Genomic DNA, 23,603 nt, shown 5'->3' with positions numbered 1-23,603 from the left:
GTTTGTTTATGGCTCTCAAATTATTAAAAGAGCTCTTTTTAGGGAGATTAATCAGTGAACGAAATAATTAGAACTTGTAACTTATTGGGTAAGAAAATCACCTGGTATCTCCCTTTTCATTTATTTCCCTTAACATGAGATAGAGTGCTTGAAGAATATGAATGAATGAATGAATGAAGGAAGGAAGGAATGAAACAAGTGGAGGGCGAGTACATAGAATGCTTTTCTTGAGCCCTTGCAGTATAGTATCTGAACTGAGATCAGTAGGGGGATCTCTGAGTTAATCATGAGGTCCCAATGATGGAGAAAACCGTCCTGTCTTTTCCTCAAGTTTGCCGCTTAAAAAATATACCATCCTGGAACATGCTGAGCCCTTCTGTCATGACATCAAGAGCTGTAATAGCAGTCACTTTTCTCTCCCTTGGCAGTCATAGCAATTTCTCCAACACCAAGCTTGCTTTGGAAATTGCAGGGTGACTAAGAGTTATGCATAGGTCACCCACCTCATCCCACAAAGAGCAAGGACAGTCTGAAACATAATTGTGGTTCAATGTCTGTCTCCTCCAAGCCTCTACAGGATATCAAGGCTTAGATAATTACAACTTTAAATTCTTAGCTCTTTCCCCTTCAGTTCTCTCCAAACCCACAGTTTGACTGGGAATATTTGGAATTCCAAGTGTAGGGTAGAGGCTTTTTGTTCTTCTTTCACATATCCCAAGAGACTTTTCTGAACTGTACTGCTTCACATGGGTAGTTGCATTTAAACCCTCATTGCACACAGTCCAGCTCTCCCTCATGGGTTATATTTTTAGGTGCAAGGATCTTTAAAAAAACAAACAAACAGATGAGGTGGTCCAAAATAGAATAACCCTCCTGCAATCTGAAGTAATTTAATTTTTGCTCCACCAAAAAGCAGAATAAGGGAGCCTCCAGGCAAAAGTACTGACATATCTATAAAAGTTGTAGAGCTTCATAGTAATTGAGTTTTTACAGGCCTCTCACCAGATGAGAGATAAGTGGGTGGCAAGGTCATGTTATAATGTTCTGTGCCAAGTTCCACAGAGCACAGGACTGATAAATCGGTGGTTCTTTGTGCCAAGAAATATCTTGGTGCAATTCAATCAGTGTTAAGCATTTTTCAGCCATGTTGCCTTAATTGGGAAAGAGAAGCACATGAAACCTAAAAGTCGGTAACTCTGGTGAATCAATCCTCTCATTTCATTTTAGATATACTTTCTTACAAAATGTTACTTTCCATCCAAATTTTTAGTGCGAGCTCTTTTGTGGGATGAGAGATTGTGGCAGTACTGGGAGGACACCAGAACCCTGTCTTTATGTTCTAAGACTGGTTTGAAAAGGACCTGGAAAGGAATTCTCCCCACCACTATAGTTTTCCATGGGAATTTATGTGGTACAATACTGGGGTTTGGTTTTTCTTGAAGATGTTCTTCTCATGGTTTGGAATCCACATCTTGCCACTCCCACAAAGACTGCAGTGGGGACAATGACTGCAACCCTGTTAAAAAAAAAAAGACAGTATATTTTTAATGTACAGCAACCATTCATGACTCAAATTAATTATAATTTGATTCTTTGTAACTTTGCTCTAGGCTTTGATTGATAAGACCAGTTATTAAGATGTCAAAAGCAAAAAATGGAGTAACACCCCCCCCCCCCGTTTCTGCAATGTTTCTTTATAAATAGTACATCAATGATGGCCTCAATCAAAATTTGGCTAGAAACCAGCCATATGTCCCAGCCTGCCTTCAATATATTAGCTGCTGTTCAAATACCACTGCAAAAATATGCTGGGGGATCCAACATAGGGCTTGATTTCTCCTCTGCTTTCCTGTCTCCCTGACTTGTTCCTATTAACCCCAGGTATTTAGCTAGAAATTAGTACTGACGCAAGAAGTGGAAGCCTTGGATTTGCTCAGGTGTCCTTTTATAACAGCTGTGCAGAAATAAAGATCCTGAGGGCTGTGTGGAGGACGCTTTTGTAATACAAGTGACGCTAAGACACGTGCATACCTACCTGATGCGACAGTATGGTATCTTTTAAGGATCAGGCTGAAGTCCTATGGATGTATGGCGGCTTCCTTTTGAAAAAGCAGGATTTTTGTGCATACACAAGACTTGAGAATGGGAACATCATAGGAAGGTGTATTGGGCAGAATCAGATCACCATCTAGCTCAGTATTATCTATGCTGATTGGCAGTAGCTGTCCAAGTTTACAGACAGAGGTCTTTCGGAGATGCCAGGGACTGTAGCTAGAGTCTTCTCCATAAAAACCATATGCTCTTTTACTGAACTAAAACTCTTCCTCAGTATTGAACATGTGAACAGAATTATGTTTTTATTTTTGTGGGGGGGGGAGGCGCTGTGGTCTAAACCACTGAGCCTCTTGGGCTTGCTGATTGGAAGGTTGTTGGTTCAAATCCCCGCAGCAGGGTGAGCTCCCATTGCTCTGTCCCAGCTCCTGCCAACCTAGCAGTTCAAAAGCACGCCAGTGCAAGTAGATACATAGGTACCGCTGCAGCAGGAAGGTAAATGGCATTTCTGTGGGCTCTGGCACTTATCACGGTCCTCTGTGCGCCAGTAGCGGTTTAGCCATGCTGGTCACATGACCTGGAAAACTGTCTGTGGACAAACGCCAGCTCCCTCGGCCTGAAAGTGAGATGAGCACCGCAACCCCATAGTCGTCCTTGACTGGACTTAACCCTCCAAGGGGTCCTTTACCTTTTACCTATATATTTAGAAGCCGCCCAGATGGCTGGGGCAACTCAGCCAGGTGGGCAAGGTACAAATAATAATAAAATTAGTATTATTCTGAACGTTATTCTATATTACTCTCATGAAGAAAAGCAAGGGAATGCATGTATTTTAATCTCTTTTATTCTGCTGCATGTCTGAATTTGTTAACCACATGCTGAATAGCAAGAGTGAGCCATAGCTCAGTATATATATTATCTATCTAGATCTTTTATGCTGTCTTGGACCAAATATACCATGGGAAACATCCTCTAGAGAAGTCAACCACAGAGATTTTGAAGGAAACTCAAGAGAAATTCTATGGATTGCCATACGTTCCTAATACTGTGAGTACCATATTTCATGCAGATTGATATTTTAAAAGAAAACGAAGGTTAATGGACTTAGTCATGTTCATTAATTGCTGAGTAAGAATTAGTTGACTACCACCCAAATGATTTTATGTTATCATTTTAAAAAGTTTTTATCTGTGGAACTGTTTTATATCTGTTATTATATTGTAAATTGCTTTGACTCATGGGAAGCAATTCACAAGTAAAATAAATGCTACTAGTAATAATATAGCTTGAGGTAAGCAGTCTAACATTCAAAATAGGAGGGGCAAGTAAAAACATCCTTGAATAAGACCAGTGACTTGGATGCACCTAAAGTAGCTGTCCGGACCCCAGGCATAGTTTAGGCTTACTGCAAAGCATAGAAAAAATCTTGAGACTACTTCAAAATGTTTGGCTCTTACTTCTTTTTCAATTTCCTAAAGGGTATAATGTAATCATTAGCCTGCGTGCATTTTATACAAGTGAGGCTACAAACAGTTTAAATATACATTGAACTTCTGAGTATTTTTATAATGTTGTACAGAAAGCAGAAGTGGGTCATTTTTAAGTGAAATATATGTTGTGGTCAGTGTGGCTCTTTCATTCAATTTGCAAACCCAGAAAATTCAAAAATTCAGATTTTAGAGACGCTTGTGAAAACATCCTTTAGTTTTGGAATGCTTGTAACTTGCTGCTTCAGCCAAAGTGGAAAACCCATTTGTTTATACAAATTGTATACCCTTGGATTAACTTTCAACTGGGTCATCTTAAAGTACACTGTAAAACCAGGTTTTACGAGGCTGCGTGTAGGAAGAGGAAAATTAAATGAATGTGTAACAAACCCTTTGTGGATTTTTCTGTAAATAGTCTCTGGTTATTGTTTTATAAAGGTGGTTTCATAAACTCAGCATTCATTTCAAAACCATAACAAAGTTAGTACTTTGAAAACCAGCTCATGAATCTTGGATTGCTTTTTTTTTTAAGAGAAGCCCTTTCATTTCTTCATTTGAACAGAAAAGCTACAGATAATGATCACAAGAAAACTGAATCCCACTTAGGTCCCATTGAAATCAATGGGGCAAGTTAGTTGTGACTAACTGGAGCTATTAATTTAGTAGAGCTTAAGCCAACGATCTTCCTTTGAAGTGAGGCCAACAGTTTTCAGGAAACATTTCTCCCCAGCTATTCACAGTTCTTGAAGCAGAATGTTTGGAAGTTGTCAAATTGTAAACCACTTGAAGCTTTTAAGGAAAAACTGACCTCATGAAATCCAGCCCTTTATGACTGTAGCATTAGTGCTTTTTTAGTAATAGGGTTGTGCCAGAAGTAGAATCATAGAATCATAGAGTTGGAAGAGACCACAAGGGCCATCGAGTCCAACCCCCTGCCAAGCAGGAAACACCATCAGAGCACTCCTGACATATGGTTGTCAAGCCTCTGCTTAAAGACCTCCAAAAAAGGAGACCCCACCACACTCCTTGGCAGCAAATTCCACTGTCGAACAGCTCTTACTGTCAGGAAGTTCTTCCTAAGTGGTTTAGTCATGCTGGCCACATGACCCTGAAGCTGGCTGTGGACAAACGCCGGCTCCCTTGGCCTGAAAAGCGAGATGAGTGCCACACCCCATAGTGTGACTGGACTTTGACTGGACTTAATCACCCAGGGGTCCTTTACCTTTACTTGACCTTTTGGTAATAACGTAGCATTTTGCTTACACATTGAGGGGTTGCTGCCTTCCCCCTTCAGATTGCATCCTCCTACCCTCAAGAGTCGCTCAGGGTGGCTGGAGTTCCCTGGGAACCTGTGTAGTGTGGCACAAAGTCTGCAGCCTGTGGAAAAAATTGGGGTCCCCCTCCCCTACCTTCTGTGTGACTGAATGGCCTTCCCCCATAATGTATGGGGAGTTTGGACACAAGTCATATGCATTCTATACAATTTGGGAGCTTTCTTCTGAAGCCTGCAGACCTCATTGACCCGCATGTAGCAGTGAGCATATATAGGACCAGGGATGCGATTAGATTTTGCCAGAGCCTGGCTTGGAAATGAATTTCTAGGATACTTAAAAGCGTGCCTTAAAGGAGACATTAACTTTTAGGAATCCCTGAACTACTCTCTGCAACACCCGTTGCTAATCTGGATCAATATCTGGGTCACAGAAGAGTTCCTAGTCTCTCCATGCTAGCTACCAAAGTGACCTCTCCTCTCCGTCCTTTACTTGTAGCCGCAGCAACTGCAAAAGGGCTTGCGAAGGAAGGAAGGACCCTTCGCATTGTCTCAATGTGCTACTCTTCCTGGGCACTATGGCCATGTGATATGCCTTGGGAAGACTCCAGTTCCCAAGAGCCACTGCTCTTTCAGCCCTGACATAGAATAATCCATTATAAGCTATAATTAATAATTCAAGGACCATATGGTATCTTTCCAGAAACACCTAAGTGGTTAATTGAATGTGAAATTCCTTTCCTCTTCTCCAATATAAACTACTACAAAAATATTTATATCCCTTGTCTTGCTGGGTTTATTTATGAGTTGGTAATAAAAACACAGAAGTGTTATAAATTGAAACTCTCATTTGACTCAAAATCTCAGGGTTTTGTTTTTTACTTTCCTATTCCTGACTTTAGAATACCCCCTTCCTGTATTATTTTAAGCTGCAACTGTACACACTTACCTGTGTGTGCACAGTTCACATATGTTACATTAGAGTTGGACTTAAATCATTTATGTAATTATTCATTGCATTTATATCTCACCTTTTCTCTAAGGAGTTCAAGGTGGCATTCTTGGTCCACACGTCCCCATTTAATCCCCACATCAATCCTGTGGGGTAGGTTAGGCTGAGAAGCAGTGACTGGCCCAAGGTCACCCCATGAGCTTCATGGCTGAGGGGGGGATTTGAACCCTAGTCCCCCCAGGTCATAGTCCAGCACTCTATAACTGTTACTCTACACTGGCTATGCATAGGTTTGCACTGTTAAAAGGCAATTTTGCAAGTTAGCAGAAAATGGAAAATAATACTTGGGGCCATATGTATTTGAGGCGGTTGCTGATGACCCATTCTCCCAGAAGACTTAAATGGAGGCTTAAATCCACTGTCTATGACCAAGAGGACATAAAAATGTTAGGAGGGTCTTGCTGGAACAAAGGCCCGTCTAGTCTAGCATCCTCTCTCCTGCAATGGCCAACCCCATGCTTTTGTGAACCAGGGCATGAAGGCAGCAGCCCTCCCTTACTCTTGTTCCATATGGCCACCATGGCTAGAAACAATCCCAGTGAGTCGATTGCTTTCCCTTCAAGAAAACAGGGCATTTACTGAAGAGGCAGAATTCCCATATTTAAGATATTCTGCACTTATCGCCATCTTTGGGTTATAAAATAGCTAAGAGAAGGTACTTCATTAAACATGTAAGCTTCTTTGAGTTACCAAAAAGACTCTCAGGGAGAATGAGCAACCTAATCACAAAATCTTTACCACTTCATAAACATACAGAACAAGATGACCCACAGGGGATTATAAAATGTTGCAATAACTTAATAATGCTGTTTGCCCATACATTCACACAAAGAGAGTGATAGCATCAGAGGCAACCTTAAGTCGTCTCTCCCCCCCCCCCCCCGATCAGAGACCAGGAAGCAGTTTTGTTGTTGTCTAGTCTAATGGAATGTTGTACAGGGTGGGATTCTAGGAGACTCAAGGACATTTTCACTCTGGGTGGGTAGGTAGCTCAGTGGATAGGTTTTGCTTCACTTTCTACCAGATTGCCATCTTTTGGCTTGGGAAAGCGGTCCTTGCCAGCAACCGTGGCTTTTATCATTTATTTACTTGTAACTTAACTTGCTTTTACAGCATTTGCCTTATTAGTTCACTTGCCTAAGGCATGTATCTCTGGTCTGATTCATCGTGTTCATTCCTGCTTTCTGAAGCATAGCATTCATGAATTTCATTGAGTTTGAAGCATTCATCTCAAGTTGTTATGCTAGAATGCCTTTTCCGTACATCACATTCAGGGCCAGGTTACCTTTAATGAAATGCAATTCTCTTTACAGCCCAAGACGTAGTGAAACAGACCATCCCTTTGCAGGCGCTGCATTGCAAAACACAGGGAGGTATTGAACTATGTTTTATTCAGAAGAGACCCATGGAAATTAATGAATGTGGCTAATGTCCATTAACTTCAAAAGGTCTACTCTGAGTAAAACTTGATTGAATATCACCCACAGTATTCTACAAGCTTCACGGTAGTATTATGTTGCTTTCACATTCTGGTATGCTTGTCCTTACATTTGCTGTCATGTTACCTGTTCCTTAATGAAAACAGTAAACTGGCCCCAAAACATTTTCATGCATCAAAACATTTTGACATACAATTAATTATCCTGAAGGAGGCTATACACCCGATTGCAAAGCCTTTCTCTTTAAACCATACTTTATGTGGCATAGTACTCTTTTCTAATTACCCAGGACACCCTTTAAGGATATTGTCGAAGTTTTCATTATGAATGAAGATCAATAGGGAAATGTCATGTTAGGAGAAATTATAGCTTCTGATTTACAGTCTTGTTACTTCTGATTTGCCTGCCAGATTAAATAGTTAAACCCCATTCCGTCCATATTAATAAACATTCTACTGATGTGAATAAAGATTTGCTTCCATATAAAAGCATTCTGGATCACCTGAAATTAACAGATTTTTTTTTTTTCATTCTAGACTAATTCTCTATAACTTGAAGGGTAGCAAGCTCTTTCATAAACATGTTTGGCTAAGAAAAGTTTATTTTTAAATAATTGGCTTTGGAGTTCTAAAATCACAGCAGGCAACTCTCTCCTCCCCTAAATTCTCAAGCCAATTGAGTGAGAGCAGTGCTTCCTGAATAGGCATACACTTGAAGGAATCAGAAAATTACCAAACATCATTTTCTGACAGTTGAAAAGATTCATGCAAAGCAATTAGTACTTTCAGCACAGCCCTAAGTAGGTCTGTATTAAGTTCTACCATGTTATCTTCAGCTTTAAAATCTCTCTGCTTTTGCAAATGTTAGGTCATAATTTGATGTAGTGATCTCCAACATTTTGCTCCATAATTCCATCAAGATTTGACTAACTCAGACTGCTTACAGCTTTAAAGTTTTAACTGACCCCTTTAGATAGCATATGGCTGCAGTTTGCCTCAAAGCTTTTTTGTGTGCTAAATTGAATGTAGGGTATTGTATTAATGCACTTATAATTATGTTTTATAGTCTTAGAATATAACAAATGTGTGTTTTATTTAAGACTCTTGGCCACAAGAGAGCAGTTAGCTTTTCATCCTTTCTAATAAAAATCATGTATGGGGTTTTTGGAAAACGTTCAGACAAGATAATCATTGGTGGATTGATGGTATGTTGATGGGAAGCAGGCATCTTTAAGTATTAATTTTTGTAGCTCAGTCATGCACCTTTATTTCTGTCTCTTATACTATATGAAAAAAACAGGAAGGAACATGACCTGCAAATGGCATGTTATCACAACCTCTGGGCTATGCTATAGAGCACATCACGATTTAATAAACTCTTGGAATGTTTTCCTGCAGCTTTTTCAAGACTTATTACATATTTAACTGGAGCAGTTGATGTAGTTGAAGACTTCATCAACTTGCTTGCAAATTAGAAACATGACCTTCAGTAAGGTGTAGGTTTTACTTATTTGTGCATGTAGCTGCAGGCTGGGTGAGTTCCCAAATGGAATTTGAAACATGAGGGTTATTTTTATAGTTGGAAAGATCATATTGTGCAGTGACAGAAATATGGATTATAAGCCGCAATTGAAATGAGAGTTAAAGTATGAAATGGGAAGAACACCACTCTTTCGTACTTCCTCCTTCAGCTCTATAGACTTTTCAGTGCTAAGCTAGGTGGGAGCAAGTATGTGATTCAACAGCTTGCTCTTGACTGCCTAATCATGGTGACATTAGCATCATATCCTGCAGCTGTGTAGTGAGGGAAGTAAATCCTGCAGCACAACCCATTAATCTGCCATACTCTAAATGAATGGTTATAATAGAAAAGTACATGCATGAAAAAGTTCTGTGATGGTAAAAAATGCCTTTAGGATGTTGTGACATGCAAGATCCCCATCCTGTCCATTTCCATGTCTACACCTAGTTTCATGCAATACAACAGTTTTGTGCGATATCACTGGTGCATCTGGAGACTCTGGCTCTTGACGGTGCACCAAACTGATTCAGCTTGCAACATATTCATATTTCACACTAGTGAAGCAGGTGTTGTCTCACATTAATCAAAGGATCAAGCCAAAAGCTCTTCCCTTTAAATCAGTCTGAGGGCTTGGTTGCAATCAAGATCCCTCATGGGAATGTGTTTGTCTGGAATCAGTTGGATGAAGTCACAAATGCCAGGACTTCAGAAGTGATCCACTGCTAATGGAATGCAATAGAAAGGTACTCCCTTCTTCTTCTTCTTCTTCTTCTTCTTCTTCTTCTTCTTCGCAACTGGAGTATGGAGCTGATCAGTTCCTTTCTTTCCAGTCAGTGCATATAGCAGCAAACCTGTGGTCCTATTGTTAGTCAAGAAAAAGGAGGCTAACACAGAAGAGAAGGAGGTGGCACTCCTACTCCCTTTCAATGCCTTTTAATAACAATCTACAGTCTCTCACATTAAGTGAGAAGCACCACATTAGGGATGGGAGAGTGTTTCCCCATAAATCAATGTCAATTTATAAGAAGGGCCCAGCTTCAAAAAATGTGTATCCAGAGTGATAGCACGACTCAACCAATGTCCTCTGTTAACTGTGAGCATGCATACACCTCCCCAAGAATCTTCTGCAATGCTTGTTTGAGTGTAGATATGCTGAGGCTCCTCATAGGCAAGTCAGTATTGAAAGGGGTTCCTGCAAAGTAGGTAGCTGAAAACCACTGCCCCAGAAGATCAGAAAAATCCTCTTTTAGAGGCTCAGAGAGGGAGAGAGAAATCTGAAATAGTAGGGAAAACATCTATATTTTTTCACACTTTGGAAATAATGCAGATCCTGGGCATGTAAAGAATGGTTCCATTGAAACCTTTCAAGCTGAAACTTCAAATCCTCAGATGAAAGACTTATAATAGACTATAATAAAAACCAACATGTTTTATTAATTCAGCCTATATTCCCAATATGTTTTAAATGTGTTTTGTGTGGTGGATTATAGCTAAGGGAGTGGTTTCTTTGGGGGGGGGGGGTTAAGTTCAAATGTTGTTGCCAAAATACTTCTTCACTGTATGTAGAATAATCGGACTTGAAGGTTAACTCCTTTTCAGATCTAGTTTAGAGGGAATTAGGGTACAGCTTGAAGTTTGGTAACTTAATTTAAAAGCTACAGGACCATTTTCATTACATGTTTTTCTTCTAGTGTAGCATATAACCTGCAAACAATTATAGGAATAATCTAGTCCCTTTGTGGCAGAGCATGAATTTTGCTTGGTAGGAAGAAAAGAGATGCATTTTCCCATTAATTATTTGAGAGACACTGTTTGAGTTCTAGCTTGTTAGCATGTACAATCCTGTGCATACTTACCTAGGAGTAAGCTTCACTGCATAGAATCAGACTTGCTTCTAGTTAAATCTACAGAGGATTGTGCTTCACATTACCTAAAGAATAATGTATTAAATATCTATTCTGTTTTAGAAAAATAAATTCTGAATGAATTGACTAGTATACTAACCCAGCTAGCTTCAAACAGGATTTAAAATAAAACCAAATAAGTGCATTAAAATGTATATATGAATTTGTTCTTTATAAATGCCAAGTAAGGTTTATTATAAATCATTACTAAATGTGCTGAAAACAGGCTCCTTAAAATTCTGTCAATACCCAACATGCTTTGAGAGACAATCTGGTTTTTGTTTTGTTTTGTTTCTGGTGGTCTGCTGCAGGCTTACCTTTCTGGCTTTTATGAAAAGAAAACGCCAACAGTAATTCTAACCAGTCATCTCTGTAAATCGACTCCAGTCTCTGTTCCTCATTAAGTGATTCAAAGAGCTCCGGAGCCTGTGTGCAATTTTTGGGGTGCCAGTTTCCTTGTTTCCACTTGGATTCTGTGGAAACTTGGGCAAGCCAATGAACCTTTTTGCTGGACTCTGCGAAGTCACAATCCATGAGAGATATTACTCATTTTAATAGCATAGCACTCAGTGCTATTTAACAACAGTACTTAGAGGAAAAATCAAAGCATGAATCATAAATCCCTGACAGTTTATGGACAAATAGCAGCAGAATTACAGATGATGGTAATCTGTTTTAAATATACAAACAAAGCAATGAAAAATGGCATGTTGTGTGTGCATCTCACCTACCTCTGAGCCTGTATTTTGACATGTGGGAAGATGTTCTGGAAAAGAGGACATGTCTCTGCTGTGATTTTGTTTTTGGCAGACTGTTGCAGGCTTACCTTTTCCAGGTGCAACCTTATATGTACCTAGATGGAAACTAAAACATAGTGACACTTATAACATGTAAACTGTGGTTTTTCTTTAATCCCCCAAAAGAAACAATGATGGATATAATGAAATGCACCTGCAGTTCTCAAGCCAATTGATCTTCGGTACCTTTTGCACTGTTTATAATAGTTTCTTAAGATTAGAAAAGCTGAGATGTTGCCATTTTGTTTTTTAAAAAAAGACTTAAGGGTAATATAACATTTTTTAAACTGATGCTTTAGTTTCAAAACAAACTTTCTGAAGAATGACAGGGTTTATTCTTTTCCTCCCCTCGCATACAGGCTTGGCAACTCAGATTCAACCATCTTGTGGGCTATGGGGCCAAGTATTATTCCTACCTCATGTCCAGGGCTGTCGCATCCATGGTTTGGAAACAATGTTTCGTACAGGATCCCTTCGACAGGTACAAAAAAAAAGGCGTGTTGCTGTGCAGTTTCCATCTTTAACATGGTTCTTTTACTTACGATAGCATTTTTTGAAATTCAGGGGTAAAACACAGCAAAGCAAAGATAATTTATTCTCAGTAGAAGTCAGATGTGGAGAGATGAGAGGAGTGGTTTGTTTTAAAGAATTGCAAATGCATTGGGTTCTCCAGCTTCCTGTCTGTGTTTATGAGTAGGTAAGGACTGCAGGAAAAGCAGGCTGGAACCTCAGCCAGTGTCTGCACACATTCAGGGCACAGCAGAGCAGGAGCATTTTCTGGATGACCAGGGAACCATACTTGCACTCTTGGTAGATGTCAGCTTAGACCTCTGCCACCAGGTTTGCTTCCCCATCAGAACCCTTTTGTACCTCTTGTTCTGACGTTTGCGGAGTATGATGGAATGGGGGAGCACCAGAGAATAAACCTCCCTCCATTGTCCATGATTCAGAACAGCTAATGACAATAGAGTGCTACGGATTGCCTTCCGCTAGAAGGTTGGGTAGTTGCCATTGTGAAATAAAACCATTTTCAATACGCTTGATTGATTGTTTTCTGAACAGGCCTCCTGTGCTTTTCTTTTTTTTAACATTTTTTTTTACATTGTTTCATTCATTTACACAGTTTATCATTCTTTACAAGACATTCCACATTATACTACCTATCTGTATCTGTTTGTATTTATATATTTTCCTTATTCCTATCCTTGTGACTTCCCTCCACCCAAGCTTGGCTTCTTTTGTTTTTCATTACTTTTATATTGTGTTATACATATTGTTTACATATTCCCCAATAACCATCTTTCCATATTTTAACCTTAACTTTACGAACTTCCATCAGTGCATATCAATATCTTTTGCCATAAATTCTTCTACACATTCCCATTCTTTCCTCAGTTTCTGATTGGATTGAAATCTAATAGCTGCTGACATTTTGGCCAATTCTGTATACTCACAGAGTTTGTTTTGCCACTCCCTTATTGAGGGGACCATGCCCCCTTTCCAATTTTTAGCAATCAATATTCTGGTGGCAGCTGTAGCACATAAAAACACTTTTTTCTTGTCATTAGGGATGTCCATTGGAACGCTTCTGGCTTTTTCTCGAATGATGTTTTAAACATCTTTTTTAATTCTTCATGAATACTACTCCATAATTTTTTAATTTCCCTGCATCCCCACCATACATGATACATCATTCCTTCTCAGGCCTGTGCTTTTCATAGGTGGCTGCCATTGCAGCACTACAGCCTCAAAAGCAGCACCTACTGAAAGGCTGCATGCCTCCATTACAGTCAGTTGTGAATACTGTAGGAAGTTTGTCCCATGTGGAGATTGCCATTCTAACCCGTGGAACTTTAGGACTCCTAAGAAACAGGCTTGTTCCACTTCATTTAACAAAGACACATATTTTGCACAGCTAAACTTGCCACATCAGAACTCATCAGTGCACACTTGTTGAAGAACCATCCCCAAATGGATGGGAAATGCCTCAAATCAATGATGGTTTGAGGCAGGTAGAGAATTCTGTAGGGAGTTGAGAAACTTGGAGGAAGTCTGAAGAGCATGTTCGAGGGGCCTCTCTTCCTGCTAGGAGCAGCATGTTTTCCAAGCTCTGGAGGCAGACTGGGATTCTCTGCCTTTACCCTTGACATAGCATGGAAACCTGCACCTGCTTGGATGCCTATCTGCTTACAGAAATGCAGTTCCCATGTGGTGATGCACATGCCAATCATCCATTCCTTCTTAATCCCATTAACTCAACCTGGATTTTTCTAGGGGATAAGTTGCTGTCATTTAAAGAACTTCCTGTCAGTGAGTAACATCACAGTGTTTAAAATTAAAACCACATGACTATTAATGTTGGAACTTGTCCAGGTCCTTTCTCCGCTGCCTATTTTAGTGTGAATGATATGATTGTGTACTGAAACGTGAAATTTCAGCCTCTGAATTTCTTACAATTCTGTAAAGCAAAGATAACACAGACGTGTCACACTTTTCCAATTCAACAATGAAAGTTTACTGTTTGGTGTATGTGTTGCGAGTGGCAACACCAACAAAATGATATGAGATATAGATTTATAGATATATACATTGCTTTGGTTACAGCTCCAGTCTTTCAAGCTTAGCTTGCTCCAGTGTAACTTTATTTATAGTGTGCGTTTCTGAAATGGACATGTGAGTTTGAAGCGACAGGCTTCATTAGATCTTTATCTGCAAGGAATCCGGAGACAGGTGTGACAGGAATCTGAGCTGGTTGTGATTGCAGGTGGCTGTAATAACAATACCATCTTTTCCTTCAGGGCAATGGGTGAACGTTACCGTAGAGAAATGCTAGCACATGGTGGAGGAAAAGAACCCATGCTCATGGTTCAAGGTAATATAAAATATTGTCACAGACTGGTCCCCCCCCCCAGTACACTTATTTAGACAAAGACTACTGCTTGTACTTAAAAAACAAAAAAACAAACAAAACCCTGCAAAGTAAACTTCTTTACCACTGTTCCCTTTTCACTGCTCTTTTAGATAGCATTTGCTAAAGGGCACACACGATACAGCCATCCAGTTCTTAAAACTCTTCTTTGCTGAGGAATGAATGGAGCTATCTGCTTTTAGAGGAAGCTGAATATGGGGGCTGGCCCCTAACTGGCCCTCGATATTTTGATAAAGCTAATTAATACAATTTTGAGTAACGTCATGTTAGATGTTAAGTGAATAGTCACTTCAATGTGATATATTATTTGCAGGTGTAATGGGTAATTGCAGCCTTAGCTGTGAGTTGCTATAACACCAACTTAACGAAACAAGCTAACAGAACCAAAATCATTGTGAAGCAATGAAAGGAACAGGACAGTAACATTTTGCCATGGTTTTTACAGTATACCAATTGCTGGTGTTTGAAGGCTAGGAAAGGTGTGGTTAACCCATGTACTGTAATATGGAAGGTGCAGTACTTCAAAAGAGGCAACTTCCATAGTTGCCCCAGGCTTGGGAGGGACTGAGTCAAAATTACAGTCAGACCTATGCCTAAAATAAATTCACAGGTTTAAAAACAGCAGCTGCCTTTGTTAGATCTCAAGAGCTATGTATTCTGTATATATCACATACATTATAGTCCCTAAGGAACTATTGTCGTTGCTGTAGTCATTTGATCCTTGTGTTTTCAAACAGTGGGAATGTTGGCTTGGAGGGTGTGGATTTTTTTATGTGTCTGGTAAATCATGAATTTGTAACATTAGCCTAAGTTTGTAAGACTGAAGAGAGTGTTTCGTAAATATGACTATAGTGCAGGCTGTTCATTGCTCTCAGTGTTTCTCTGTTGAGACAATGGAAGTGTTTGCCTTGGGCCATTTCATGTTTTGGAAAGGGTGGTAGGAAATAGACCTCTTAGTGCAGAAAACAGCTATAGCTAGCCAGAAGCTTAACTGGGATTGAGATAGAAGAAACAGGGTTTTGGTTTTGATACATTACTAGAACTAGCAATACAGTCATACCTTGGAAATTGATTGGAATCCGTTCCGGAAGTCTGTTCGACTTCCAAAATGTTGAAAACCAAATCGCAGCTTCTGATTGGCTGCAGGAAGTTTGACAACCAAGGTACAACTGTATATACAAGCCCTTAAATAAATGTGAAAAATATTAGCTACCGTATTTTTCGCTCTATAGGACGCACTTTTTCCCCTTCAAAAATGAAGGGGAAATGTGTGTGCGTCCTATGGAGCGAAGACGCCATAGTCCCGCGACCCTCTCCCGGCTGGAGAGGTGACGCGCGGCTATGGCAGGAACCTCTATAGCCGCGCGTCACCTCCCCAGCCAGGAGAGCACGTGTGGGGCTAAAGAAGCCATAGCCCCGCAACCCTCTCCCGGCTGGAGAGGTGACGCGCGGCTATGGCAGGAGCCTCTCCGCTGCACCTTTCCGCTGCTCCCTGACCTGCTCTTTGGGGCTGGTGGTGGGCTTCCCCCCGCCAGCCCCAAAGAGCAGGTCGAAAGAAACCTAAAGCCTGGAGAGTGAGAGGGGTCAGTGCACACCGACCCCTCTCGCTCTCCAGGCTTCCAAGGTAGCCGCCTGAACGGCACCTTGTTTTAGAGCGGGAAAATGAGGGGGAAAGTTCTCCCCTTCTCTGTGCAGCGCCTCCTGCCGCTTCACTGAAGGGGCGCTGGGCAGAGAGGGGGAGAATTTTTTTTCTTGTTCTCCCCCCTCTAAAACAAAGTGCGTCCTATTGTCCGGTGCGTCCTTTGGTGCGAAAAATACGGTAACTGTACAGAAAACTCCTGGTTTAGGCATATCTGAATGACACTTGATTGCGCACATGTACACAGTGCCAAACCCAGAGGTTGCCCCCAAATGTCATAAGAAGAAGAAGAAGAAGAGTTTGGATTTGATATCCCGCCTTTCACTCCCCTTCAGGAGTCTCAAAGCGGCTAACATTCTCCTTTCCCTTCCTCCCCCACAACAAACACTCTGTGAGGTGAGTGGGGCTGAGAGACTTCACAGAAGTGTGACTGGCCCAAGGTCACCCAGCAGCTGCAGGTGGAGGAGCGGAGACGCGAACCCGGTTTCCCAGATTACGTGACTACCACTCTTAACCACTACACCACACTGGAGAGAAGACACCATGAAAAGGGGCAAGTGGTGCAGCCTTAAGTGCTCCACAGAAGTGACGGTCCAGAACATAACCCCTGTGCAAAATGAGGATTGCCTGTAATTCCCCGAAGGAACTGTTGTTAAAACTATGTTATGCTATCAGCAGTTCAATAACTGGAGGCTGCAATTAAGATAAGATGGAGAAAATGTTTGATTTAAGTATATCTGACAAGAGACTAATTCAGTTCAGTTATAGGATTGTAAAATGATTATGTTGATAAATTTATCACTGATATGAATAATATGACATGGTACAGTATATACTTGCAATTAGCTGTTTAACCTGGAACTTAGTATAATTTTTAAATTTAATTTTTTTTTTTAAAAAAACAACAACAACAACTTCCCTCTCATTCGTCCCACTACAGGGCTCAAGACGTCCTCATTTTGGCTGTGCTTGTAAACTCTGTTACCGATTTTTACTTCTAGAGAGAAACAAAGAGCGATGAGTAGTGGTTTCAGGCGCAGGAGAGAAGTGGCTTATTGTGAGAAAGCGGGAGAATGGCTGTGGGCAGAACTAGTATTTGGACACCTTACAAAACTGTTTTATCAGTGTCAAATGGAAATTTATTGTCCAGACCGCAAAAGTGTTACCAAAATTGAAGGGGGTTCAAAGAGTCATCACTGCCATATAGCTGATGCAGGCAGCCGGCTTCTGTAAAAATCTCAAGAGACCATTCCCCTCCCCAGCTTTTTTATTGCAGTTCATTTGTGTTTCAGAAATACGGGCTCCCTTAATATTCTTCCTCAGATAACTAAATGCCTGTATTAAAGCATGCCATATTTTTAATCATCTAGGTATTAACTTTTTTTATTCTACCAAAAGGCAAGGTAGCAAGCATGGCCCATGTTCAGGGTTCTTCTTATACTGCCTTTGATGATGAAATATGATCTGACTAAATTTTAATTCTCCTTTTTCTTTTTCTGCACTATTCATCAACTTTCTTTAAGGGCATTCTTGTTCTTACTTGCAGTGTACATATTTTAGGCTTAATTAAAATCACGATGCGCTGAGATCCTAGCAAGGAACTCTTATAGTAACCACTTCAAATTGCCTCAAGATCTGGACTCTTTCTTTCCCTGATTGGGTGTTTCTTTTTTGGGAACTGTAACTGTACATCAAAAAATACCAAATCAAACCAGTTGGCTCTTGTAGAAACTTATTAAAAGGCTCATGTGAAAGATTTCAGTTTTCCTAAATGCAGCAAGTATTGTTATTATTATTCCAATGGAAACCAAATAGACAGAGGCATGTTAGGAGTATAAAGTAATTGTACTAGGTACTCCTACAGTAAAAGGGTATTGCAAGGTTATATTTACATTGGCACTTCTGAGAGTGATTTACCTAAAAGAAGAGCCAAGTTTACACGGAGTGTTTTCTTTGTCCAGTGCAAAACAATACTGGAAATTTCCTAATTTGACACTTAAAATGACATGAAAAACACACATCCATATGTTAAACTGCATATATTCAATTGTATATTTTTTCCCTATGGGAAAGAAAACATACACACACAAATTCATCAATGGCTGTTTAAAACCACAGAGTACACACATAGGTTATGCTTTCTGACATACAGTGGTACCTGAAGCGCCGTATCTGCGCAGGTGCACAGCGCAATTTGGCACTTGTGCGCATGCACGAAGCACAATTTAGTGCTACTGCGCATGCACGAGCGGCAAAACCCAGAAGTAACTCCGGTACTTCCAGGTCGCTGTGGGATGCAACCTGAAGAAACGTAACATGAAGCAAATGTAACATGAGGTATGACTGTATGTATGTGTATTGTTTAGATATCCAGTAAATGTCCAGCAGATATGTATAAGTAGACATTTCCAAATAGAAACATTGTTCCTTTCATACTTAGGGGAGTGGTGAAGTGCTGATTGATCATGTGGTGTTTCTAAATCAATTCCCATATAATCTGATTCCATGTTTTTTGGCAGATGCTCTTGACAGCTATATCGGAGTGGTTCGACGTGTCACAATTTCCTTCCACTTCAGGGCTGCCTTGCTTGTGAAATCCATTTTTCCCCTGACCTGTGTTTCCACTCTCCCCCTTAGGTATGCTTCAGAAACGCCCATCAGTGGAAGACTTTGTGGATGCCCTTGTTTCAGACTTGGATCAGGATTTTGAAACGTTCTTCATGGATTCTGAATAGCAAGAGAAGAAAATTAAGCATTCCGGTGAATAATTTTGAAAAAGGCGTGTGCCATCAACAGTGTACACAGAACTCTTGTGGGTTGCATTGCTGCATCCTTGGGTAAAATAAATGGTTTACCTGAAGAGCAGGATGTTTTTTCATTATGGAAAGATCATCATAGCCAAGGCTTTGAAACAGGTATGCTTTGCATTCCTGTTAACCTATTTGAAAACGTATTCTTATATGAACACGTGACAGATGATAGGCCAGGGTTACCAATAGCATGGGACAGCCTTATGTAGGGAAGGGTACAAACCTCTTATGTGATTACACTGAAAGCCTTTTTTGTCTGTTTACCCATGTTTTTAAACTAACAGAAAGCAAGTAACATTTGCAAATGGGAAGTGAAGAATTGCCAGCCAGTCAGAAGAAAAGAGGAACAAAAATGGCCTGACCTTTAAGGAGAGGTTGATATGACAAAAATCAGGAAGTGAATGTTTTCATAGCATAAGATAAGCATTATTTATTGCTGATGTCTGTGTATCAAACTGCTGTTTAAACCTTGGAAGCAGGAGCCAGTAGGCAAAACTACAGTAGACTCAGGATACCTCAGTCTTTGTTCCCAAAGAACTTGGGATTTTAAAATGCATAATAAATTAAAGAAAATTCACAATAATTTAGGATACACTTTTCAGTTGTTATAGTGCTATCCTTAAACCATCTTTGCTTTGTGTTTTTAATATGAAAGTCAGATATTTATCAGACCTTTAAGGAGTGTGCTTCGACCATTGTGCCAGTACTAACTCCTGTAACTAAGATGTAATTTGACACATTAATGTTTTGCATTTTGTTTGGCTCTAACCACACGAGTGTGGTAAAGTCATCAGATTGCATCATCCAGTAGGCATTACATTTCTTTGAACAGTAAAATTCACTCTAAACTAATTGCTCTGGATTAAGATGCCAATAAAGAATTGTTACAATAAAGATAAAGAAAAGGAATTATCCCACTTACTGGAATATTAACCCAGGGCTTTTCCTTGCTCTTGGAGAAGTTACTTTATTTAATTCTCTGTTGGAAGAAGGAAAGTTTATTGAGGCTAACCGTTTTTAAAAGAGCCCATATACTAGGGCCTGGTTTGCACATCATAATAAACCATGGTTTTCTAAATGCCAATTGATCCAGCCATTGTGTAGTGTTTTGTGTGAACCTTTACAAGTAGCTTGATTATGGTTTGTTTACTTCCAACAAATCACAGCCCGAAGCTGTGGTTTGCTGCTGACGTACAGTTTGTGGTTTCAGTTGCCTTGGCATCACATGTTTGCTTGACCACCTCACCCCAGATGCTCTCTTAACTACAAAGGCAAGTACAGCTGGAAAAGAAACCAAACTTTGGAGAAGCAAACCATGGTTTCTTTGATCATATGTGAGACTACTTGTGGTTAAGTCATGGCTTATTAAAGAAGCCAAGGCTTAGAAAAAAGTAGCATCAGTTTACTGAGATTTCTACATCTATATTTTTCAATTTATGAGATGTTCCTCCACATGAATGTATGGCACCTGTTAGAAAAAAAATTGGTAGAGGTGGGGCTCTGTTTTACTTCCTACTATAGTCTGAAGTACAAACTCTACACCCTCATGTATGGAAGGTTAGGCTAGTCCCTTTCCAGTTGGTGGAAGATGGTGTAGACCATGTGGCAACAGGCCTTCAATATTAGACCATTTGTGCCATCCAACTGGTTTGCTGTTTAGCTCTGCAGCTGGTTGTGCTTTGTGTATATGTGTTCCTTATTTATTATTATTGTTGTTTCTTTTAAAATCTACGTTTATATGCACCTCTCTTCCATGGAGCTGAAGCTGGCATACAGAAGGTTCCCAGATGGTCTTCTCCCCATGCATTAACTCAGACCGAAACCTGCTTAAATTTAGCAAGGTTGCTTCAGGACCATATGCTGTCATCTTTCAAATGTTACAAAAGATTTGTCAGTTCAAATTATTTTTATCTATGAAATATACATGCACTGAAACTGAATAGCAACCATGGTCAAATCCCATGCTAATGTATTGTTTTGTTGTCTTACTCAAAATGAAATGGTATTCTGAAAAGATTTCTCCGTCATTTGCTAGCTTTAAAAATGCTTCCAGCTGTTCGGATGTCATAACTACGTTAGCCATTTATTCTGTGCAGATTTACAGAGATCACTGAAACTGGCTTGGTTAACATGCAACAAAAGCCATGATCTAAAACAATGAAAGGCTTACTGCAAATGAGCAGTGTGCTGACGGACGCTGTTCATTTGCTCCTGCCCCCGCCCCCATGAATTGCAAGGGTGGAAACAAATCAGATGATTGGCTTAGTGCAAACGGACACTCACAGCTTGTTTGGAGAGAAACAAGCAATGGCTTGCATGTAACTATGCCAGAGCTCTAGGTTGTTTCTTCTCCCATGCAGTCCAGGGAGGAAGGGGTTGTGTGTGAATTAGCAGCCTGCATAAGCAAGCTGTCCATTTGCAACAAGCCACGGTCTTCATACTACATATGTTGGGAAATAACTAGGGAATACCAATTAATTCTGAGGTCCCACATGTGTGGGAAGCCACAAAAGAAAAAATGGCTGGCTGCTTGAATTAAAAAAGAGTGGTGTTTGACTCACTCTCTAGTCAAAAGAACTCCCAGCACTAAAATATGCAGCATTTGCAAAGTGCAGGACATCTAGGTTGTTAGACCTTTTAAGTGTCTCAGTATTAAGTGCTCACAATGTGCTCCCCACATCTCTATCCCTCTTGCAGTGAATAGACTACAAACTTAAGTAAGTTTAAATGCTTTACTTACAGTAATCAAAGGTCTCACTCATGCATCATAGAATTTTAGAACTGTAGAGTTAGAAGGGACCACAAGGATCTTATTGTCAGAAAGTTCTTCCTGAATCGCCTTTCTTGTAACTTGAAGCCATTGGTTTGATTCCTACCCTCCAGAGCAGAAGCATCGTTCAATGCTACAACAGAAACAACACAAGTAAAAACTTCTTAAGTACAAAAAGTATCTTTAAACATGGAGTCTGGGCATGAGAGCTCAAGCATAATATTTCTGGTTAGTTACATGCTTCAAGAAGAAAAGAGAGGGAGAGAACAGGAAAATTAAAACTTTATGTCCTCCCTCTCTGGGGTTGACGGGTCATGACCAAGCTGAGCCTTCTCCAGCAATTTACAGCTCTGTGGTCCTTAAAACCTACATTGACTAGCTAGCATAGACATGGGTTGTTAGGTTTGACTGCAAAATCTCCTGCAACATGCTAACCAGGTCTTCATAATATTGTAAGCAGACCATGTTACTGAGTAGCTCCATTCAGTTGAAACTCTGCACATGCCCCATAATGGTGTGTGAGATTTAGCTTTGCTCTAAGCAATCCAAGTATCATTGTGGTGGATAGGCAAGCTCTTATTGTGTTAGTCAGCACTGCTGTAAGATGGGGGATTGCATCTTTTCCCAGTTTACATTTATTCACACCTATTAATTTACAGTTGCAGTGCTAGCATTGTTCTGGTCCTCTGGAGCAAGCACACTAATATTGACCTTAATCATCCAGACTAAGCAGAGTCATCAAGGTCAATGCATTTCTGTGTGCATGCAATCATTTCCAGTAAATGTCCTAAGAGTAATATTGAGAATTCTCAGAAATGAGCCTTTTAGCGAATGATCTCGATATGAATCCAAGGCAGACCTTTTAACATAACAGTAATCCAAGTTTATGCACCAACTACTGGTGTGGAAGAAACTGAAATTGACCAATTCTGTGAAGACTTACAACACCTTATAGAAATGACACCAAAGAAGGATGTTCTTCTCATTATAGGGGATTGGAATGCTAAAGTAGGGAACCAAGAGATAAAAGGAACAACTGGCAAGTTTTGCCTTGGAGAGCAAAATGAAGCAGGGCAAAGGCTAATAGAGTTCTGTCAAGAGAACAAGCTGGTCATCACAAATACGCTTTTCCAACAACACAAGAGACGACTCTACACGTGGACATCACCAGATGGGCAGCATCAAAATCAGATTGATTATATTCTCTGCAGCCAAAGATGGAGAAGCTCAATACAGTCAGCAAAAACAAGACCTGGAGCTGACTGTGGCTCAGATCATCAGCTTCTTATAGCAAAATTCAAGCTTAAACTGAAGAAAGTAGGAAAAACCACTGGGCCAGTAAGATACAATCTAAATCAAATCCCTTATGAATACACAGTGGAAGTGAGGAACAGGTTTAAGGATTTAGATTTGCTGGACAGAATGCCTGAAGAACTATGGATGGAGGCTTGCAAAATTATACAGGAGGCAGCAACGAAAACCATCCCAATGAAAAGGAAATGCAAGAAAGCAAAATGGCTGTCCAATGAGGCCTTACAAATAGCGGGGGAGAGAAGGCAAGCAAAATGCGAGGGAGATAGAGAAAGATACAGGAAACTGAATGCAGATTTCCAAAAAATAGCAAGGAGAGATAAGAAGGCCTTCTTAAACGAGCAATGCAAAGAAATAGAGGAAAACAACAGAATGGGAAGAACCAGAGATCTGTTCAAGAAAATTGGAGATATGAAAGGAACATTTCGTTCAAAGATTACCATAATAAAGGACAAAAGTGGTAAGGACCTAACAGAAGCAGAAGACATCAAGAAGAGGTGGCAAGAATACACAGAGGAATTATACCAGAAAGAAATGGATGTCTCGTATACCCCAGGTAGTGTGGTTGCTGACCTTGAGCCAGACATCCTGGAGAGTGAAGTCAAATGGGCCTTAGAAAGCACTGCAAATAACAAGGCCAGTGGAAGTGATGGTATTCCAGC

General features: G+C 40.2%; 1 protein-coding gene across 2 annotated transcripts in view; it reads left to right on the top strand.

Moving 5' to 3' along the window:
- MIPEP (mitochondrial intermediate peptidase) overlaps window positions 1–18,912 on the top strand; it is a 51,022-nt gene extending 32,110 nt beyond the window's left edge. For both annotated transcript variants that reach the window (XM_082220278.1, XM_082220279.1), the window contains exons 16-19: window positions 2,980–3,099; window positions 11,842–11,963; window positions 14,281–14,354; window positions 18,688–18,912. In XM_082220278.1, coding sequence (XP_082076404.1) covers window positions 2,980–3,099; window positions 11,842–11,963; window positions 14,281–14,354; window positions 18,688–18,785 — 414 coding nt within the window. In that variant the 3' untranslated portion in view covers window positions 18,786–18,912. The remainder of the gene's footprint in view (window positions 1–2,979; window positions 3,100–11,841; window positions 11,964–14,280; window positions 14,355–18,687) is intronic.
- Window positions 18,913–23,603: the final 4,691 nt, after the last annotated feature.

Source organism: Podarcis vaucheri (genome assembly GCF_965113315.1).
Source record: "Podarcis vaucheri genome assembly, chromosome: 4".
NCBI lineage: Eukaryota > Metazoa > Chordata > Lepidosauria > Squamata > Lacertidae > Podarcis > Podarcis vaucheri.
Note: the sequence above shows the minus strand (reverse complement) of the source record. Positions and strands in the feature narration are given on the sequence as shown.